This window comes from Equus quagga, chromosome 18 (assembly GCF_021613505.1).
Source record: "Equus quagga isolate Etosha38 chromosome 18, UCLA_HA_Equagga_1.0, whole genome shotgun sequence".
In the NCBI taxonomy this organism is placed as follows: Eukaryota; Metazoa; Chordata; class Mammalia; order Perissodactyla; family Equidae; genus Equus; species Equus quagga.
In genome coordinates, this window is record NC_060284.1 from 14,193,862 (window position 1) to 14,217,664 (window position 23,803).

Below are 23,803 nucleotides of genomic sequence, written 5' to 3' on the forward strand. Positions count from 1 at the left end.
GACCACACAGACCTATTTGAGGAGAACCAATTGACAAATTATAATAATGGGCTAATTACAGGAATACCTGTGTACTTGATACAACAAATCATCCTTTCTCAGACTTAATTTAATGTACTTTTTAAAAATGGTAATATTATCAAGTTGCCTTAATTTCCAGATGAAATATAAGACTTAAATTATAGTTCTTGTCAGCTTCCAAGGTTAAAATGCTCTATTTACATAAAATGTGATATAACTTTGTTTCCTGAGTCATTCACTGCTTCCTTTCTGCTCCTGAAGCACTTTATACATGGTTCTCATTGCTTTTGGGGGGGGAGGGGTTTTGTGAGAAGATTGTCGCTGAGCTAACATCTGGGACTATCTTCCTCTACTTTGTATGTGGGACACCACCACAGCATGTCTTGATGAGCAGTACACAGGTCTGTGCTCGGGATCCCAACCTGCAAACCTAGGCCACCGAAGCAGAGCATGCTAACTTAACCACTATGCCAGAGGGCCGTCCCCTCTCTTTGATTTTACTGCAAGTGCCTGAAACCTGCAAAGAAGGTACTACTCTCACCACATACTAGCTGAGGAAATAGGCTTCATATGGTGAAGTGACTTAACCAAAATCACCACTAAACCCAAATTTCAAATTCAGATCCATCTGACTGCAAAGCTCTTTCCACACTGCCTCGTAGGTAGAGAGGAACACAGGACTAAATAAATCAAACCTAAGTAACCGAATTCACTGCAGTTTCTTCTAGAACTGCCTGGAGAGCGGCAAAAACTGATCATCTGACAAACCAAATGTAGAGGATTCCATCTGCGGGTGGAGTTGTGGGGGTTCTGCCTAGGACCTGAACTCCCTCATGTAATTAGGAAATATCCCACCTTGTGAGTCTTCATGGAAAGCAAAGCCTACCCCCTATATAGAAGCTGACAACACCACACAGTAATTCCTCCTGTCACTTTTGCAGCATGGACATGGCACTTAATCTACACTCTGCCAACATGACATTCCCACCAAGGACTCTAAATTAAGAGCTAGAGACAGTAAGAAGCTGGGACGGCAAAGGCTGGATTTTGGCAGCAGGCAACAGTCGCAACACTAAGTTTCCAAAGCCAAGGGCAGCACTATGCAGCGGCCGCGTGCAGCCCTCAGCAGTTTGAAGCTGCATCGTCGGCACTACACCAGTTTACGCCATGATTTTTAGATATGTCTTCTCTGCTAACTCGTCCTTTTTCCTGACTATTTAAGGCTACAGGCTTCCCAGCAATTTGGTGAACTAATCAATATGCTTTCAGTAAATTCCTTTTCTACTTGAATCAGTCAGAATTGCCTTCTGTTGCCTGCAATTAAAAACCCAGAATGAGGCATTTAATAATTAAATGAAAGATACCAAACAATTATACTTTATATCAAATCTTTTTCCCTTAGTATTGATTGTTGTTTCATATAATTTGCCATTATGATCTTAAGTAACAGCTACTTTATACACGATTGGTTTCTTTACATTTTAAAAAGCAATACAAAAATACAAATATAATAACAATCATCTAAGGGTGATTTTTACTGAGGTTCAGAGTTAAGCTTTATTTAGAATTCTTACCTGTCAGGAATACCTAGCCTCTTGACACTTCTATAAACAGAAAGAGTATTTGCAACATGTCGATAGTTAAACCAGAATCGGGATGTACACACCTAAAGTATTAAAACAAACATATTATTTTTATTAACCAAAATAAGCCACAGAGTTACAGAACTATTTCTCTTTAAGTAGGAAACAGAGATGCCTAAAGAAAGAGTATATCATAATTCAGGCTTAGAAACAACAAAGCACACAAAGAATTGTCAATAAAACCAATAAAACCTCTAGAGAGAGGTCTTTCATAATTGGTATTAAATAAAAAGACCTTTTAGCTTAAGAGAAAACAAATCTTTGGAGAACTTAATAAAATACTAAACCAACTTAGTTACTCTCAATTTATGTGACTCTATAATGCCTATTTCTAAAAGATTAAATTCTTTAGAATCAAAGTAGATGCCCATAATCTCTCCACAGAACTGAAAAGAAAATTAGCTACCTTGAATTATATAATATTCCTTTCAGTCTGGATTGCTTCCTAATTTTAGTTGTGAAAAATGGAGGATAGAGACTAAAGCATAACACACTAAACAGTTTTATATGCACATAAGAGAATACACTATAATGAAACTATTGAACTCAACAGAACAGTAGAAACAATTCAAACAAGTTTTACACTTAAAAAAAAAAGAAAGTAGATTCCTAAAAATGATATCAAAGGTACTGGGAAAATCCAATGCCATGCCTCAAAGGTCAGACTCTTGAGAACCCATCGCAAAGGAAGTAACTGAACCTGGGGTCAGCTGGCCATAGGCCTACTCAACACCCTCCTCAGTCCCACCACGCGCCTCTGCTGAGAGCAGGTGAACGACAGTTTCCAGAAGAGCACACACGTTCTTGCCCCCGCAGACAGCAAGCAACCACAAGATTATTTTATTAAAATGAATTTTCAACTGGAATCCAATTTTAAAAAGACTAAAATTTTTGACTACATAAAAATGTAAAACTCCATATGTCAAAATACCATAAAATCCTAACTGAAACGAAAAACTTGAAATAATTATAACTCAAGAAGAAAAAGATGAACAATCCTATTTTGAAAAATGGGCAAAGAATGAGAGCAAGCATTTCATAAACAAGTATTAAAAATGGAAGATAAAACTCCTAAAGACGCTCAACTTCTGTCATAATTTAAAAAATACAAATCGAATTGGTATGTATTCAAAAGTCTGACAACTGATGGTTTTGATAAAGGTGTGGGGAAATGAATACTCATATCCTAATGATGGGAAGGTAAACTAATATGAACCTTCTAAGAGGGTACTCTGCAACATATATCAAGTTTGAAAATGCACTTATCTTTTGATTTAGCTCACAGAAATATGCAAAAATATGTATTCAAGGATTTTCACTATAATGTTGCCTATATTAGCAAAAATCAAAACCAAAAAGCAAGAAACAAAATCACGACCCATAAGTAGCAAAGAATCTACAGGTTCCCTAACTTGAGCAAAAATAATATAATTTATATCTGAATTAGTCAAAATAAAAACCAGTATATTCAGTACACTTTACCATATCCAAAAGGATTTCTCATCTATTATAGTATTCAATGAGCATAAACCTAAGAAACTGCCCTCATTTTCACCAGCAGTTTACTAGACATGAAATTAAGGTAGGAAAAAAGAAGGGACCAGAAAATATCAACCTAATATAAATTATTACATAGTCACTGAATGGAATACCAAAAAAAAGCAAGTTATAAAAGAATATGATCCATTAGTCTTTTTAAAAGGAGGGATAGGAAGACACAAATCTGATCGTATGCATTTTAAATTTCTGAAAGGATACACAAGAAACTGATAATAGAGATTATAGAGAATAAAAAAAGAGGTCAAAGAGGGGTGCAATAACTTCCCAGTTTACACCCCTCCTCATTGTACTTCTTTTTAACTATGAGTATGGATTATCTTTATAACTTTTTTTATTAAACAGATGCAAATATATTTGTTTCAAAGCAGATCCTGAGACTAAATGGAATCTAACTTTCCTTCTACCTCCCTCTGGTGGGAAAAGTTTTTTCAGTCATATCACAAAAGCAAAGGGGCATCTTATTTACCTGTGATCATCTAGTCAAGACTAAAAACAAATTAAGTCAAAGTGGGAGGGAAAAAATAAATATATTTTTTAAATCTGAATTACATAACATTGAAAGAAATGCACGTTTAGTACTTTCAACTTGGCCCTGGTCAAATTTCATAATTTTCCATTTAAGAAAGTACAATTTATTGAAGTCTCACTATACTAAGTCTGAGTTAATGTGTAAAATATGCACAAAATATGAAAACTGCAGTTGTGAAATGCTCAGTAATAATTCTTTTTCACCCTCTATTCTCCTCTGAGACCCAGGTTACTGAGACCGGAGAGCGGCTTAGTCACAGGTTTCCCAGAACAAGGAAGCCTTTGATGCGTGTGAAGTAGAAGCTAAGAGGCTCTTACACTCAAGGATGAGCCCTGTAGCAATTAGTTGTCTGCACATAGGCAGTTATTCCCTCTTCCAAGAATTCCATGGAGAGACTAATCATGGAAGAGCCCTCGGTTTCCTGCAGAGCAAGTTATCCTCTCAAATTGGCGGATCACGGCCTGCCTCCTGACAGTTTTCCCCACTTTTAAGTGGTCTTTGAAAACCTGTCTCCTTATCTTATGCAACTTTTGTTCAATTCCTTCATAAAATCTCTTGTGAGGGGTAGCATATAGAGGTGCTCTTTTCTGGAGAACAAGAAAATGAGCCATGAACTGATATTTTACTGTCCAATTTAATGATAATAAAATTTTATTTAATACAAATATGTATAGCAACTGTAATCACTCTTTATTTACTTCTAGAAACCTGTAGATAATTACATACTTCTATAAAACTATTCCAAATAAACTTACAAGGCCTCAAACACTCAGAGAATCTTCCTTTGGCCTTCGTAAAGTTAATTACAGTCTTATATGTTTGTTCTGTACTTTTAGTTGAATTCCTCTACCCATCTCCTTTACATTTCCATTGTATTCTTACAATTTGTGTTTCCCAGTTTTCCTCCTTTTCCAACACAAGTTACTGGCTTTGAAACAATGTACATTCTTTGCTCCCTTCATTTTTCACAAAATCAGCTTCCTTTCTTGCCTCTTTATTTCCTAATCCTTCCTTCCAGTCAATCCTTTTACATATTTTTTTCATTAAGTCAAATTTATTGTATCTTCTAATCATGCAAATGTCATTAAATGAATCCCCAGTAGCAAAACCATTATCCAAACACTTTCTAAGCACAGGAAAAACAAAATTGATTACATGTATTCTATTTGGTGAATTAAAAATACAAATTTGTGAATCCAGATAAATTAAAGATGGTAATTCACACAAAGAAAAAAAGGTAAAAGAAAGAAAATGGGCCGATAAGCAAACCTCACTAAGAATCAAAACAACGCAAATTAAAACAAAATTTAATTTGTTGCCCAGCCGTCAAAAAGAAAAGATAAAAGTTAATACACAGTAGACTTGAGATTAGAAAAAGAGGTACAGCATTTCTGGAGGACAATTATGCTCCGTGACTTCACAGCCTTATGCCTAAGAATTTATCCTAAAAAGAAAATCAGCCAGGTTCACAAACATGTATGTACAAGGATGTCCAACACAGCCCTGTTAAAATTATGAAAAATTTAGAATCTAAATGCCAATGAACTGGAGATTATGATACATTCATCAAATAGAAAACAATGCAGCCTTTGGAAATGATCATGTATCCCCATATGTACCGGCAGGGAAAGATCCTGAAGCTATACTGCTATGAGGTTGCAAAATAGCAGATATAATATGATCCCAGTTATATAAAATCATATATTTTATGCTTATATATGAAAAGAGATAAGGTTAGAAGAATGTTCATCAAAATCTTGATCCTGGCACATGGGACTTCAGGATTGTTTTCCTTTTTTTAAACTGAGGTGAAATTCACATAACGTAAAATTAACCTGTCTTCTTGTAAACTTTTCTGCATAATTTGAATTGTCTACAATGATCATTTTTGTTAACAGAAAAAAACAATTAAAAAAATAAAAATAAAGTAGCCTGAGTGGAAAGTATCTATAAACTAATATTATAGGTAAGAAATACAATTACTAGTTTCCATCATTAAAATAATTCTACATTTTATAAAATGCTTCCTTAACAACAGCATCCCTAGTTTATTCTTATATTTATTTACCCAGATATACTGAAGGCAAAAAATATTATTAGTTGATGTAGTCGATTTAAAATATAGCCAAATCGAAATAAAGAATTTCTGTTATAAGATATAAGAAAAATTTTATTTTCAAAAATCTGATTCATACACAATTTCTCAGACATATCTAAAGTGAACAGCAAGGTATACCTTCATAGAATACACTTACCAAAACAGCCCAGTTGTTTGTATGGCCACTTCTAAAGAACTGTTCTGCTTGATCCTATCAGTCAAATAATAGCAGAGATTAGAAGGAAAAGCTGCATTTCCCCGAATAAAGATCAATAAAGGACAGCTATGATTCATGGAGTTTTTAGAGCTGTAATAACAGTAAGTCATCATTATGCAAGTTTATAAAATTTCTAGTATTTGATCTTATGAAGGACAAAATAGTTTTATTTTTTGCCGGGAGGCATGATTGGGGGGGGGCTGTTTGTTTTTAAACATTTTATCTCAAACACAGCCAGCTTTTCCTATTTCCCTCTAATTTTCCTCTCAGTCTTCAAATTGTGAATGATTTATTTCATGTCTCGATTCTACATATAACAATACTCTTCCTGTTGAAATTTCATTCGATATTTGTTCCTACTCTGTGCTGGGTACTTCCAATTACTTTATTTCAACTCACCAATAAATTTGATTGAACACATTCTCTAACATACTGTCATGTACCATATCAATAATCTATAAAAGTAAACCTGAATTATATTTGCCATCATGGAACATTAAAAATCTCAGCATCCAATACTGTTCAGACACCTAACGAACAGGATTTTGATTATATATTAAAATAATAGTGAATATAAATCATAAGGACCTCAGATCTGCTCCCAAACAGCACTAATTATTACAACAGTCAGACTACCTGGATCCAAATCTGGGCCCTGTTACTCACTAGCTGTATAAACATAGTAAAGCTGCTTAACTTCTCTGTGCCTCCATTTCTCCATCTATAAAATGGTATGTTACCTGACTCAGAAATGTAGGAATGGTGACTGGAACATAGTAGTTGCATAACAAATGTTAACTGTTTTAAGTTTCAGCTGACAAGAAAATTTCAGGGAAAGTAAAATAAAAAATTCTACTCAAATGTGTGTCATATATTTATAGTTACATACATACATATATATATTTATTAAACCTTTCTCAACAGCTGCTTAAAGGCTAAAGAAAGCAACATGCTATAAGGGATAAGGCACTGGTTTAGGAATTTGAAGATCTGGGTTGTAGCCCAGATCCTATCGTTCACCTGGCTGTGAGATTGGGGTAAGTCATTTAGCTCTTTAGACTTGACTCTTCTCACACAGAAAATCAGTTGACCCAAAAATCTCTTAACGAACCTTCCAGCTCCAAAATTCTTACATCATTAAGACTTTAGTGAAAATTTTGAGATGGCAAATCTCTTTTGTGATTGTTTAGACAACAGAGTCACTGCAAAATTACTCATTCATTCTATGCACAGTTGATGGAGCACCCATTATGTGCCAGGTACCATGTATGCACAGTGACATAAAAATCACTAAAAAGCACGTTACTTTCTCTCAATAACCCCACAGTTCAATAAAGAAGACAAGCATGCAAACACATTACACTACAATGTAACATTCATTCATCCATCACATTCACTGGGCACCATGGGCCAGTCACTGTCCTGAGTGCTCAGAATACAATGATAGGCAAAAATAATCATAGTACTCGCCTTCCAAGAGGTTGCTATCCAATTTGATAGACACACATTAAGCAGTTAAGTGCAAACTAGACATTTCAGAAAGGTAAGATACACAGTATTATGAAAGAGAATAACAGGGGGACCTAACCTGATCTCTGGGAGAGGGGTCAGGGAAGGTTTGCCTAGAGAAGTGACATTTAGGTTAGGATCCAAAAGATGAAGAGGAGTGAAGATAATTCCAGACAGAGGGAACACAGGCCCTAATGACAGAGGGAGCTTAAAGGTTTTGAGCTTTAAACTGAAATTTAAACTGAAGTTTTGAGTTTAAACTGAAAGATTAGCATAAGTAGAAGTCTGAGAGAAAACTGGAGGTGTAAGCAGGGGCCCAAGTACACAGGGCCTTGTTTGTGGGTATGATGAAGATTTTGTTCTTTAGCCTTAAAGCAACCTTAAGGAGTATATGGGTGACGTGACCACATCTGTATTTTTAAAAGTTACTCAGGCTGCAGCTTGGAGAATAGACTAGAAGAAAAAATGAATTGAGACAGACCAGTTAGGGAGCTGTTGTCCTCAAAGTGAAAGACGATGGAATAATAGTATAAAGCATACATGGGTTGTAAGAGATGAGCACTATGCTAGTTAAGTGCGCAAATCACAACGGTAAGGGCAAAGGTAAGGGACAGGGACAGGTTCTACGCAGGTTATGCTTTTACTACGTCTTAGTAAGTGAACAGCCAGAGGAAGCCTGGTATAAAACACAGTAATATGAAAAAGCACAACTGTGTAACTACAAAAGACAGTAATGGTATCCAAAGTGAAGTATACAGGATAATCACTAGAATAAGAAGGAAAATGGTAGAACTTCTAGTGATCTTTACACTATCTAAAAAAATGCTTTATAAATATTGGATATCTAAATTAGCAGTAATTCATGAATAGAGTGCATGCTCAATATCTTTTTTAACTGATGGGAGTGTGTATTCAAAAAGTTTGAAGGCCTGGTGTAAGCTCAAGGCACTGAGGCAGGGGGGAGAATGGGCTTGACTATGAAGACTGGAAAAGTAGGCAGAGACCAGATCATGACGTTTAGACTTTATTCCGTATGCAAAGGAAAAATATCGAAAGGATGCAATCAGAAGAATAACCTAATCACGTTTACATTTTATGAAGACTAATCTAGCATCTGAATGAGGGAGTTTGGAAGCCCGGGGGAAACAAGATAAAGTTATTGCAATAGTCTAGGCAAGAAATGACCAGGGCTGCATGAAGCCAGTGGAACTGGAGAGGTGAAAGCAATTTTAAGAGTTCAGAACAGAGAATTTAGTGATGATTAAAATGTGGGATGAAGATCGGAGTTTATTACAAACTCCCAGGTTTCTGGCTTAGGAGCAACCCCATAGGAGGTTGGGTCGGCAGAAGATTTCAACTGTGTACTGACTATCCCGGGCCCCTTAGGCAGCCGGACACGCGGGCCTGAAAATGACGCTAGAAATCCAGACTGGAGAACTGGACTGAGGAATCATCAGAGTACAGGGGACAGTAAAGCTTTAAAAGCGTCAGAACGTCCTGTGGGCCGTACCCCTCCGACTTGGACCAAAGGGGAGCATGCAGTTCAGAAGGGAAGCAGGGCCTGCACTCTTGTGCTATCATTTCACCTGCCAGCACTGCACACACGTAGGAGCAAAGGGTCAGGTCCTCCCCTGCCTCCGACGAGTTGATAGTTTTAATTCATCGTTTTAGAAAGCTGAAACAGACCGCCACTGTCCTATGCCGTCCCCGGTGACACCCTCCCAAAGCCTGGTCAGCCCATCGAAGGCTGATAGCTCCAGGAGGCGTCCCGCAGCCGTGTATAGGACATCTGCCGGGCGCACACAGCCGCAAGCAGCTGTCCTCCCAGCACCCTGTCGCTCAGAGAAGACTGACTCCTACCTCGATCCGACTATCGGCCAAGCTGCCGAAGGACAAGGCCAACAACCCTGCCAGGGCAGTCAGGGCCCGGGGCCGAAACGAGTTGGCGGCCATGTTTGCCGGCTTCAGCTCTCCCGCACCTGAAGGGGCGGGGCGTGGGCCGTAAAGCAGCGCGGAGGCTTTTTTGCGACTCCAGCCCCAACTGCTTGAGGCCCGCCCTTCCCCACCCTTTAAAAGTCGGCGTTTGCGCGCCGTTTGAGCATTTACCTAGCTGGGGCGAGGCTGGCGTAGGTCGCTGATCGTTTGCATCTTCGGTTTTTGCTTTGTGAAATAGATATAATGTTCCAAAATTTTTTTGAAAGATGAGGGAGAAAAACGTGATCCCATAAAGTTTAAGAAGCTGTTTCGTTTTTTGCATAGTGCTCCCCATTCTTTGAATATGCGAAGCATGATGTGGGGGGAAGAGCAAGCGTTTGGGAACAAAAAGGTGGTTAATTGGATCGATTTCAAATGGAAAATTGGGGGGTGCTCCAACTAACAGGCTTAGAGTCTATTACTTATTAAAAGTACGAACAAGGAGAAATTAGTTAGATTGTTGTTCTGTAATTGTGGAGCTAAAACTTAAAGAGACTGAGGATTTAATAAGATCGTGTGTATTCGTTCCATTCCGTTCATTATATGTACTAAATTTTAAATTCTGGTTTCTAGCTAGCATAATATAAACATGTCTTTATGCTGCTTTATAATCTTGCGGTTTTTAATATTTAATAGTAACATGCAATTCCATCCCTTGTTGATGCCTCAAAGTAATTGCCCCGTTGTCGAACAATACAAATTTTCTAAGTTCTACTATAAAGATAGTATTGTAGAGAGTATCTTTGGGCATTTGGCTTTTTAAATTTGTTGACTTATTTTCTCTGGATAATATTCCTGGAATAGTAATCTTGGATCAAAAGACACAAAAGTTTTAATGCTGTCAATGCTGTTGCTTTACAAAGTGTACAAACTCACCATGCCATCAGAATACACACCACCAAATTATAGCGAGTTTTTGCTCTAAATTCCGTGGTATAAAATGTTACCTTGAGGTGATTACATTTGTAGTTCTTTGATTACTGTCAAGAGCTGCTGTCTTGTCTTGTGTTTATAAACATTCTGTCTGTCCTCTGATGTAAATTTTCTGTTCGTAGCTTTGTTTTACATATGCATTTGAATGATATCTTTATAAAGAAGTGACATTAGCCCTTGTCATATTGTATGCTATTGCTTTTCCCATTCTCTTGTCTCTCTTTCCATTTTATTTTTTTCGTTTGCTATTGCACTTTGTGAGATGTTTAATGTTGAGTAGTCAGATTTCAGGTTTTCCATTGTGAAACCAAGAAAGTTAGCACACTACCAGAATGTCTTTTATTTGTTCATTAGTTCAACAAAAGTCTAGTGAATGCTAATAACGTACCAGGATACTGCTGAAAGGAAAGGTTTTGCTCTGGTGGACCTTACTTTCTAGGATGGAAGCCAAACAAGAAGAAAAGAAAAATGAATACAATAAATTCACATAGTGATACAAATAGGATAAAGAGAGAGAAACTGAAGGGGAAGGGAGACACTACTTCAATGGGTGGTCAGGGAAAACCTCTCTGCAGAGGTAACATTTGATCTGGGACCTGAGTGAAGTTGTCTGGGACCTGAATGACAAGTTCATTCTGGTCTCAGATCAAAAGTTTTATTTTCTTTAATTTTATGTTTAACTCTTCAACTATCTGGAATATGTTTTGGTATATGCTGTAAAATGTTATGTGAGTTATCTGTTGCTGCATAACAGACCACCCAAAACTTTGTGGTGCATCCAAGCAGAGAGATGCAAGGATGTAGGACCAGGGAGACAGAATTCTGTGGGAGCCATTGCTGTAACGATCTACCAGTACTTTCATCAAAATTGGTATCCAATTATCCAACATGATTTTCTACGTAATGCTTGCCTTTCCCATTGCCTCAAGATAATTTTTATTAAATTTTTATAAAAAATACAGTATTTCCAGGCTTTCTGTTCTCTTCAATTAAAATATATGTCTATTTCAGGGCCAATGCCATGTTATTTTAATTATTGTTGCTTTTAATGTATTTTAATATTTGGCCATTAAGGCTAACCATTTCAGTAGACATCATTTTTCACAAAATTCTTTGATGATTTCACCTGGTAATTTTCCAGCTGAATTTTATAACAATTTTTTCAAGTCATAAGAAAGTAATACTATTTGGATTTTTTAGTGAGATTATACAAAAATCTATTAATAAATCTGAGAGAAGCTGACACCTTTATCATGTTTAGTCTCTCATCCAGGGACATGGAAGTCTCTCATTTATTTGTGGTTCCATTTTTTAATTTCTCCATAAAACTTTAAGTCAGAGATATCTAAATCAATCTGCTTCCTAAGCATTTTAAACATTTGTTGTTATTCTTAATGGATTTCTTTTTCCATTATGTAGGAAATATATCTAAGTAATTATAAATAGGTAATATCTATAATATGTACTCTGATCAGTTATTTGCTCATGTGTAGGTCATATTTTGTGTCCAACAGCTCTTTCATTATTTTAATAAGAAGAATTATTTCATTATTTTACTTATGAAAATTATTTAAAAATCTTGTTTGACAAATTGTTTTGGCTTTTCTAGTTTTACAATAATATTATCTGCAAACTATCTTTTTCTCTCTTCCTTCCCAGTATTATTCTTTGTATTTCTTTTCCACAGCTTATTTATGGCTCAGTATTAATTAATAATGTTGATAGCAAGCAGATTTCCTTGCTTCATTTTTCTTTTAAAAGGAATGGTCTAGCACTTTGCCATTAAGCCTATCATTAGCTCTTGGACTAGAATAAGTATTCGTTGTCATGTGAAAGAAGTAGATTTCTGTTTCTCTTTGTTGTTTCCATTGAACTACTGATTTTCATGTATGGGATACAGCCAGCTTCATACCTAAATGTAAGACACATGAGCAGTTTTAAACACCACTCAACATGGGAAATAATTTTTTTAAATCTATTGATATGTGCGATAGCATTGTTCAAAATTTCGTCAAAATTATTAACCATACTCATAAATACAGAGAACAGATTAGTGGTTGCCAGAGGTGTGGGGAAGGGGCTGGGTGAAAGGAATGAATGTGGTCAAAAGGTATAAGCTTCCACTTATCAGATAAATAAGTCCTGGGAACGTAATGTACAGCATGGTGACTATAGTTAACAATACTGTATTGTATATTTGAAAGTTGCTAAGAGGGTAGATGTTGAAGTTCTCATCCCAAAAAAAAAAAATTTGTAACTGTGTGGTGATGGATGTTAACTAATTTATTATGGTAATCATTTTGCAATATATGCATAATATCAAATTATTATGTTACATACCTAAAATTAATACACTTGTATATGTCAATTATATCTCTATTTTAAAAAAGAAAAAAAGAATTTTTAACCAGAGTCTGCATTTAGACTAGAATTCAGTTCAGCTATTCATTATGTGAATAATTGACTTAACTTAGCAACTAAAAGAAAAAACAAGCATTTGATTACCAGATCAAAATTACACACATCTGTACTCATCTGTGGCTTCTCTAATGAAAGTTTTTATGCCTGGCACTCACAGTAAGTACACCATTAGGTCTATCCATGCTGTTTTTCCTATTGCTCTTCAATCAAGTAATAAATCAGGTTGACTCTATTGACTCCAGTTTTGGATCAGTGTTTATTCTCACTCTCTTCTCTTACCTGTATGCCTCCCATATCTTTTTTTCTCTCTCCTCCTTTCTGCACCAAGAACACCATTGTGTCATTTATTTACTCAGTGGGTATTTATTAAGCATCAGTTACGTACCAGGCATTGTGCTAATCACGGGCAGTAGAAGAGAGAGCAAAGACCGAGCAAGTGCCTGCCCTTATGGAGCTTACAATCTAGGGGAGGCAGACATTAATAGTAGAAGCATTTAAATAAATGTAAAAGTCTAATAAGAGAGTTAGACTAGTTAGTCCCCTAGTAGGGGACCCAACCTTATAAGAAAAACCAAAGTAGGGTTCCCTGAGGAAATGGACTGAGCTAAAATTAACAGGTTGATGAAGAAAAGATGGAAGGGTGGGCAGAGCTTTTCAGACAGAGGAAACAGCTCCTGCAAAGAACCTATGGAAAAAGGGAGCTTGGCTTATTAGAGAAACTTTTTGAGTGACATTGTGCTTGCAGTTCAAAGAACAAAACAGAGAGTGCTGCAAGATGAAACTGCATTGCTAAGCAGGTGCCACCTCCTGTCAAAGCCTTGAAAGTCAGGTCAAGGAAAGTTTCAGAATGGTAAAGATCACACTGGCTCCAATGAGGAGGATGGCTGCAGGCAGAGCTTTTGGGAGGTGATTGCAATAGTCCAGGCAATGGTAGCTTGGACCAGAGTGATAGAGTGGAGATGATGAAAAATGGAGAGAACTGATAAGAATTTTAAGATTACAACCAACAGAACATGATGATGGATTATATTTTGGAAGTAGGAGAGAGGACAATTTTGAGGGTGACTTTTGGATATCTGACTTGTACAAATGAATGCATAGTGGTGCTATTTTTTTAACATAAGCATCACAGGAAGTGGACCAGGTTTAGGATTCATATACAAATGAGGTCTAGTTTAAATATCTACCCAGAGTAATTTGGAAGACAAACTTGCATAAACTTATTACAAATACTTTTGTGACTACTAAATAAATGTTGTTACATTTATAAAATGTAAGATGAATGGAAAGGATAAATTTAATCAGGATCGAAACATGGCCCTGGAGAGATTTTGCAATGTGATTTATACTATGTAGTTTAATTGCTACAGGTAAGTCTGTTTGCTACAACAGTCATCACAAGTATTTGATGGAAACATTTCATATCTAACAGTCAAAATGTTTCCTTGGGCAAGATAAAATTCAGTGAAAGTAAATTAGATATATAGTAAAATACAAATAGAAAAAATCAATTAAAGCAAAAGGGTTTCCTTTCTAGTGTATTTGTTTCATTCTCTGGTACTGATTTTGATATTGGACCACCTTAAATTCCATTTCAGTTTGGCCTCAAATGCTTTTCATCCCTCCTTTCAGTGAGCCATTTAATGATAGTTTGTTGTCCTGTTGTAATCAGTTTCCATCTCATGACCTTCTTATTAGCTTCAGAACTAACTCATAATAACATTGCTCCAATGAAATGCAACAGAAGAGCAACTACCCTTCAAAGTCTCATTTTTGGAAACCCTGTGTTGTCATTAAAATGCCATAATGACCTACACAGAAAGCCATGAATACTTTAGTGATGTAGAGCTTGATATTTCATTAGTAGTGTAATCCTCCCTTGTCCATCAAGAAGTCACTGGTTCTATTGGTACAAAGCTAATTGATAGAATTTAGTTCTCCATGAGCTGAGAATTTTCTACAAGTGCAATTGATATTATTCAATTTTATATTGCTTTATTCATTAAGCACCTTGTGAGATTCTCCAAGTCCCAAAGACTTTTAATGAATATTTTAATTATATCATGATTAGTAAAATATGGGGCATCCTGAAAGGCATCTCTTAGGAAGTTATTGGAATGGTGCAGAGGAGGGGGAAGAGTTATGTGTTTAATAGAAATTGCAGAGCCGGCCCAGTGGCACAGCGGTTAAGTGCACACATTCCACTTTGGCAGCCTGGGGTTTGCCGTTCGGATCACGGGTGCGGACATGGCACTGCTTGGCAAGCTATGCTATGGTAGGCATCCCACATATAAAGTAGAGGAAGATGGGCATGGATATTAGCTCAGGGCCAGTCTTCCTCAGCAAAAAGAGGAGGATTGGCAGCAGATGTTAGCTCAGGGCTAATCTTCCTCAAAAAAAAGAAAAAGAAAAGAAAATTGCTAGAAGGGTACTGTGGTAGGCAGAATAATGACTCCCCAAAGATGTCATTGTCTTAATCTAGAACCTGTGAATATGTGACCTTACATGACAAAAGGGACTTTGCTGATGTGATTAGGATCTGGAATAGGGGAGATTATATTGAATTATCTGGATGGGTCCAGTGTAATCACAGAGAACTCATAAGAGGAGGGCAAGAGGATCAGAGAAGAGAAGGAGATGTGATGATGGAAGCAGTGGTCAGAGTGATGAAGAGCCACCAGCCAAGGACTGTGAGTAGCTTCTAGAAGCTGGAAGAGGCAAGGAACTGGATTCTCCCATAGCACTTCCAAAGAAAACTCAGCTCTACCAACCCATTTTGGACCTCTGACCTCCAGAACAATAAGATAATAAATTTATTTTGTTTTAAGCCACTGAGTTTGTAGTAATTTGTTACAGCAGCAGCACGAAACTACTACAGGTACTTAAACTGTTAACAGTGGTTGGGGGTCTTCATTCTTTCTACAAAGAGCACATATCACTTTTATTATCATAAAAAATGAATACTTTTAGTGTTATTTAAAGACATAACTAACATTCCTCCCTCTCTTTACATCTAGTAACAGCAGGTGCTCACTGCTGGAAACGGTCTATTCACTCTGCTTGATTTAGCCAAATTTAGTTTAATGATCAAACATTCTCTCTTGCTCTTTCTCTCTCTCTCTCTCTCTCTTTCTTTCTCTATCTTTCCCTCCCTCTCTCTCAAGTACTTCAGTCAAATGAAATAATTAAGTTGATAAATTGAAGCCACTGGACAAAAAAGTATGATAAAATAATGGTTAAATCACCTCCTTGTCCAGAGCTTACATTAGGAAACTATTAGATTTATTACCTTTTGGTAGTCAATCTATCAAAAAGAGCTTGTGAAATGCACTTAATGTTGACCTTGGGGGGAAATAAGACCCAGCTTCTTTGCCAGTTGCAATTCTATTTTTATCAGATCAAAATTAAGAAACACAAGAGAAGGGACAATGACAAAAATTATTTTGAAATCAAGGCAAAATGTATCACCAAAAGAATTTTCCTCAAAGGAATTTTGTAAGTGAAATAACTGGATATTTAAAAAAATAAGAATTCCAAATTTCTCAACATTAGAATCTTCAGTTCTAGTTCCCAGATGAGTAGTAATTTTCCAAACTATAATTTGAGATTACCTTAGGAGGAGGAGGAGAGAATAACAACTCTATGATAAATATGCTTTAATGATGTTTGTAGTGAAGGATTAATGTCTCTAGGAAAACTAAAAGGAAGAATAATAGAGACAGCCTATTAATCAACATCATGCCACCAAAATCACTAAACAAGTAAAATGTTCTCAATTTTATTTGTGACCCTTTTTGTTTGTTTGCCTGCTTGCTTCTCGGTACACTTAGGTGTCTGTAACATTTTGAGTGGGTAATGTCGTTTAATGAGAATCAGCATAAATGTACCTATGTTCAACAAATAATAAATCATAATGTAGAATTGATAATAATGATGCTATTATGAGAAGTTATATGTTGTTTGCAACAGAGATTTATATAAACTTGATTACAAATAAGACAGACTATTTTTATGACATAAAAATTGGAAGATTTAGAGTTCAAATATTTTTGCTATGGATGAAATAAAATATTTAGGGTCTGTAATGGATTGAATAGTGTCTTCTCAAAATTCATGAACACCCAGAACCTCAACATGTGACCTAATTTGAAAAGATCTTTGCATAGGGGCCGCCCCGTTGGCCGAGCAGTTAAAGTTCCACAGACTCTGCTTCAGCAGCCTGGGTTCGAGCGTTCCAATCCTGGGCACAGACCTACTCCACTCATCAGCCATGCTATGGAGGCATCACACATACAAAAAATAGAGGAAGATTGGCATGGATGTTAGCTCAGGGCGAATTGTCCTCACCAAAAATAAAAGAAGGTCTTTGCATGTGTGATCAAGGAGGAAAAAAATGAGATCACACTGGATTACAGTGAACCCCTAAATCCAATACCTTGTGTCCTTATAAGAAGAGGAAAGCACACAGGGAGATACACCCAGAGAAGACAGTCGTGTAAGATGGAGGAGTGATGCAACTACAAGCCAAGGAACGCCAAGGTTTGCTAGGAGCCACCAGCAGCCCGGAAGAGACAAGGAAGGATTCTTCCCTGAAGCCTTTAGAGGGACCATAGCCCTGCCAACACCTTGATTTCAAACTTCTAGCCCCCAGAACTATGAGAGAGTAAATTTCTGTTGTTTTTAAGCCATGTAGTGTATGGAAACATTTGTTATGACAGCCCTAGGAAATTATACAGGACCTAACATAGCCGACCAAATTTTCTGGTATTATGCTATCTCTGTTCATTATTTCCTTCACATATTTAGCTTCTTTTATTGTGGAAATAGAGACCAACAAAGAATAGTTTGTTTTGTGATGATTATAGCAATCACTATGTATTCATTCAGCGAACATTTGAACACTACATCAGTAATGATGATTTTGCCCAAAAGCAAGAGAAACTCCCATTAAATTGATTTAAATCACAAGGATATTTAATTACCTGGCAAGACAAGCAGTCCACTGAAAGGTGTTTTCAGGATTGGTTTGCAAACTCAGTGATTTCTTCAAAGACCAAGGGTCCTCCTGTTCCTCCATCTCAGCATATAGGCTTTGGGACCCTGACTTATTTTTCATGGTAGCAGGGTGGCTGCTGAAAGCTCCCAATGTCCTATCCTTGCATGTCAGGGAAGATAATCTCAGTAGCCTCCAAGCAGACTTCACCGTATGCATGATTGCCCAGGCTTGGTCACATGCCCATTTCCAGACCTGACAAAGGGGCACAGGATTGGTAGGACTAGCCAAGATCAATTACTATTTGTCCCAGACAGATAGTAACCTTGCTTCCAGAAAAAGGACTAGAGCTCTGTGAGCAAAGAAGAAGCAGAATCACTGGGGCAAAAGATATGCATATTTAATTTGATGAAGCAAAGTCAGATTTCTCTCCACAATAGATACACCATCTAAACAACCACCAGCAGTGTGTGAGAATTCCTATGCCCCCACACTTGGCGTTTCTCTTTTCTTTTTTCCATTCTAATAGGGGTAAAGTGATAGCTCATTGTTTTAATATATATTTCTCTGAGGACTAATACTTTTGAACTTGTCTTCATACACTTGTTAACCTCTTTGGATTTCCTCATCTGTAAAGTGCCTGTTCATATTCTTTGCCCTTTTTAAAGTGGTGTTTTCTATCTTTTCCTTGTTTATTTGCAAAAGTTCCTTACAAAGTGCAGATATTTACTCTTTTATTGGTTTTAGACATTTCATATGTGTTCTCCCCCTCCTGTCATTGGTCTTTCAACTTTGTCCGTGTTGTCCTTCATTGGACAGAAGTCCTTAAATTAATGAGATTAAAGTATACATACCTCACACAGTTATTGTGAACTTTAAATATGATGATGTATGAAATCTCTTGACTACAATGCCGGGTACAAAGTAAGAGCTTAATAAACAGATCTCTGATATTATTATTGCTGTCATTGTTATTCATTTCACCCTATCTTTCCCAGAAGAGTAACAACTATCTTTTGCTACCATAACACCCTACATGTATTTCTGTCTTAGCGATTGTTATATTGTCTCTCAGGGCGGACAGATCGCACTCTTGGAAGCCAAGGACCAGGCCTTATTCATCTTGTGTTCCTGTGACCTAGGACATGCTAAAAGATGCTCCATAAATGTATTTTGAATAAATATAAATAAATGAGATTTCAAAGAAATTTAAATAATGAAGAATACTACTTTCAAGAGAAATCATGAAAAAGTTTTACATTTTAAAAAAATAAAATGGGAGAAAATATTTGCAGAAAACACATCTGATAAAGGACTGTTATCCAAAATATGCAAAGAATTCTTAAAACTCAACAATAGGAAAATGAACAACCAGATTTTAAAATGGGCAAAAGACCTAAACAGACACCTCACCAAAAAAGATATACAGATGGCAAATAAGCATATGAAAAGATGTTCATCATATGCCATTAGGGAAATGCAATAATGAGATACCACTACACATCTGTTAGAAGGGCCAGTATCCAAACACCGACAACCCAATTGCTGACAAGGATGTGGAGCAACAAGAACACTTGTACACTGCTGGTGGAAATTCAAAATGGTACAGTTACTTTGGAAGACAGTTTGGTAGTTTATTACAAAATTAAATACACTCTTACCATATAATGCAGCAGTAGCGCTCCTTGATGTACTGAAATGAGTCAAATGCTTATGTACACACAAAAACCTGCACACAGATGTTTATAGCAGCTTTATTCATAATTGCCAAAACTTGGAAGCAACCAAGATGTCCTTCAGCAGGTGAATGGATAAATAAACTAGTATGTCCAGACTCTGGGATATTATTCAGTGCTAAAAGGAAATGAGCAATCAAGCTGTGAAAAGACATGGAGGAATCTTAAATGTGTATTGCTAAGTGAATGAAGCCAATGTGAAAAGGCTGCATACAATCAGTATACGGTTCAAGCTATACAACATTCTGACTAAGGCAAAACTATGGAAACTGTAAAAAGATCAGTAGTTGCCAGGGACTGAAGGGAGGGAGGAACAAATAGGCAGGGCACAGAGGACTTTTAGGGCAGTGAAGCTATTCTATATGATACTACAGTGATGGATACATGTCATTTTACATTTATCCAAACACGTAGAATGCACAACACCAAGAATGAATCCTAATGTAAACTATAGACTTTGGATGACAATGATGTGTTAATAGAGTTTCATCAGTTGTAACAAACGTACCACTGTGGTGCAGAATGTCAACAGTAGGGGAGGTTGTATGGATGGGAGGCAGGGCACAGAGGATATATGGGAACTCCGTACTTTCCACTCAGTTTTGCTGTGAACCTAAAACTTCTCTAAGAAATAAAGTTTATTAAAAAAGTAAAATACATCAATAAAAAGTACAGACCAAGTTATTGTTACAAAACAAAAAAAGACAATTGGTGAGGGCCAAATACAGTGAATTAACCTTAAAGAAAGTGACCTGGTATGTCAAAGAAAGCAAAATGAGTCCATTATTAGTAGGAAAAAGAGGGGACATTTTAAAATGATGATTCTATGTATGATATATAATTTTATTTTGATTGTGTTGTTTTAACCACTAATAAATATTTTTAACCTCATCAGCTGACAAATATGATGGGTACATTTTAATTTCAAATAAGCAGAGCAATTATATGAAGCAGTCAGCCAAAGGGAGAAGAAGAAAAGTTAAAGGGCATGGATAATCAATAACTGCATGGTCATTACCTTGACCCTTGGCACTAGCTATATAGCAACACTTGACAGATTTATCAACAACTGAGAAATTCTTTGAGATTCTAAAAATTTTTCAGCAGCCTAAAAATTCTTCCCAGTAATAACCCTGAATTTGCCCAAATGTCACCAAGTCTCTGCAGAGTTATACTCAGCATTTTGTATAGTTTCCTTAAATGTATACAGATGAGCAAACGTTCATCATTTATGCTGCTGGTGTTTGGGTCTCAGCTAGACATTACTAGCTATGTCTCCTTGGGCAAGTTATATAATTCTACTAAGCTTTGGTTTTCTCATATATAAAATGAAAATAATAATAATGCCAACTTCATGAATTATTGCATATATATGCATGCTAAAGCCCTTAGCTCAGTGTCTGATACATAACAAGTACTCAAATAATGTTAGTTATTAACAGTTCCTTCTTCCCATCCCATATGGTCAGCCCCATTCTCTGTCTCCAGCAAATTCTCTAGTTTGTTCTCTATCTGCACCAAGAAAACTCCAAATTTCAGGTCTATGGGGGCAAAAAATTATTCTGGTAGTCTGATTTGTAACTGTACTGCAAAATTGACTTCCACTGTCTTCCTGAGTTTCACTTACTTAATAGAATAATTTATTTTCAATGTTCTTGTTTTTCCAATAACTGCAAGGAAATTTTTGCAAAATTCAAAGTGCTATTTCTAATATCTCAATCCATAGGAATAGTAAAATAAATAGAGTTAAGTTGTAATTCACATTGCCAGACATCTCTCTATATAGTGGCATATTCTGGCAAAAATGTAAACTAAAATTTTCACATAAAGTAGATCTTTCTAATTTCTAATTTTATCTGTCAGTTTTGATGAAAAAAACCCTAATCTTTTCATGCATGGTTGCAAAAGCATCTTTGCCTATAAGAGAGAGATTGTTTTGAATAGAGAAGTACCCATCAGTGAAAGATATGTAGGGTTATTATGTCAGTAAATTTCTATAGCTGCATCCTATTGTTTTAAGAAAATATGAAACAAAAATTACTTTAGTTCTTAAGGGCATCATTAGAGATAGAGATCTCAGAACAAATTTAATCAAAATAAAATGCATTTTACTTCTTTTGTGTCATTACCACAAAATGAATATCAATGCTTTGTTTACGTTTTCTTTCTTTTTGCAGTTGGGGCTTTTTATCATTTGAAATCTAAGTTGATTTTCAAATAAGTAAAACAACTTTTAATGTCCCATGTGGCTCTCTTTTGTTTTCTCCACCCCTTCTTTAAATGGGATTTATAATTATTTATTTCAAAAAAATGTAACACACCAATTTTAAGTCAGATTCAAAGATTCAAAGGAAATTTTAAACATAATTAGAGAAAGTTGTCTAAAACTGATTTTGAACACCTAGTAAAGACACAATTCAAGCAAAAGGAAGCACATTCTGACCAACTACTTGTGCCACGCATCACAGTGAGCCCCAAAGATAAAAGCTGAATAGCACAGTTCTTAGCTGCAGGGGCTCATTCTGCAGGAACAGAGGAAGAGAGCAGCCACTTGAATAAATAATAGTGTACCAGGGTTCTAGAGCTTTGATGGAGGTATATCTAAAGTCCTACTGGAGTACAGAGAAATTGTTAATTCTAGTTAATGTCTCTAACCCCAGTGCTCCATATGCATAATGGAGACTAACATTAGACCTATCTCATAGGGTCATTAAAAAGATTAAACGAGATAATAAATGTGAAGTGTTTGACACTGTGGCTGGCATATGGTAAGTACTCAATAAGTTTAACAGCTGTCATAATTTTTAGTATTGCTATAATTATTACTAGGAAGAGTCAGTGAAGGTTCCACTGAGCAGGCAACATTAGAACTGGGGCGTTCAGAGATGGATAGAAAGAATAAGACTTTGTCTGTTTGGAAGGGGCAAAGGGCATTCCAGGCAAAGGGAAGGACATGAGCCAAGATATAGAATCAGGAAAAGGAATGCTGTTAACTTTCGAGGAAGGACAAGTAACCCAATTCACTGGAACATAGGATCGTGGATCCGAGTGGTGGGCAGTGGTGCTAGACTGTGAAGAACCTTAAACTCAAGGTCAGTGTCATCCTGTAGATAGCGCACAGCTCTTAAAAATTTTCGAGTAGCAAAGTACTATGATCAAATTTATGTTTTAGTAAGACAGCAGTAAAGATACTAGAGATTGTTAGCAGGCTACAATAATAGTTTATATGAGAACAGTCATAATAGTTAACACACAATGCTTATTATGTGCATATGCTAATTATTTACCTATTTATGTGTATTAATTCTTATAACAGCCCTTTAAGGCAGGTGCTATTATTACTCCCTTTTACGAATGTGTAAACTTAGGTGTACCGTTGTCAAATAATTTGCTTAAAGTTCCATGGCTAGTAAGTGTTGAGGCTAGGATTCAAACCCAAGAAGTCTTACTCCTGAATCTGCATGGCTAACCACTCACTTTCACTGCTTCTCAAGTAATGAGTCAAGCTAGAGAAAAAGCAGTAAGAGTGGAAAGAGTAGCTGTATTTAAGGGGCATTTTGAAAGCAGAATCAACAGAATTTGATGAATGGTTTTCAATTCAATAGAGATTTATTGAGTTCCTACTACATGGCAAGCACCTGCAGCTACAATGATGAAAAAACAGACAAGACACCTGTTTTCATTTCCAAACACTATTTGTTGGCCAGGGGAAGAGTAGACAGTATGTGGTTCATAGTAAGAAAGAAAGTGAATGATGGGTAATAGAAAATAATAGAAGGGGAGCTACCTCAGTTAGGTGAACTGTGACCCTGAGAAGGTGGCATTTAAACTAAGATGTGAAGAATCCTAATGACCCAGCCACCAGGTAAAATGTCTGAGTTATTAGAGTTTGGCAAAAAGAGAAGAGTGGCGTGAAATAAGGTTAGAGAATTAGGCAGCCGTCAATTCATGTAGGACCTTTAAGGCCAGGGTAAAAATTTTGATATAACTCTAACTGTAATGAGATGCTCCAAAGGGTTTTAAGGAGAGGAAAGAATTGGTATTGAGGAAAGAGGAGTAGCTGAGGAGCAGTTGTGGATTCTTTCAGAATGGGTGACTGCGAAAATGATGCTGTTTCCATCATAGATGGCAAATGCAGAAGGAGGAGTAAATTGGGGTTGTGGGAGTTA

At 36.5% G+C, this 23,803-nt stretch overlaps 1 protein-coding gene across 2 annotated transcripts in view; it reads right to left on the reverse strand.

Annotated features, from left to right (window-relative positions):
• PIGK (phosphatidylinositol glycan anchor biosynthesis class K) overlaps positions 1 to 9,548 on the reverse strand; it is a 107,555-nt gene extending 98,007 nt beyond the window's left edge. For both annotated transcript variants that reach the window (XM_046645477.1, XM_046645476.1), the window contains exons 1-3: positions 9,438 to 9,548; positions 6,009 to 6,062; positions 1,596 to 1,687 (exon numbers count right to left, since the gene is read on the reverse strand). In XM_046645477.1, the coding sequence (XP_046501433.1) occupies positions 1,596 to 1,687; positions 6,009 to 6,062; positions 9,438 to 9,530 (239 nt within the window). In that variant the 5' untranslated portion in view covers positions 9,531 to 9,548. The remainder of the gene's footprint in view (positions 1 to 1,595; positions 1,688 to 6,008; positions 6,063 to 9,437) is intronic.
• Between the last annotated feature and the right edge of the window lie 14,255 nt (positions 9,549 to 23,803).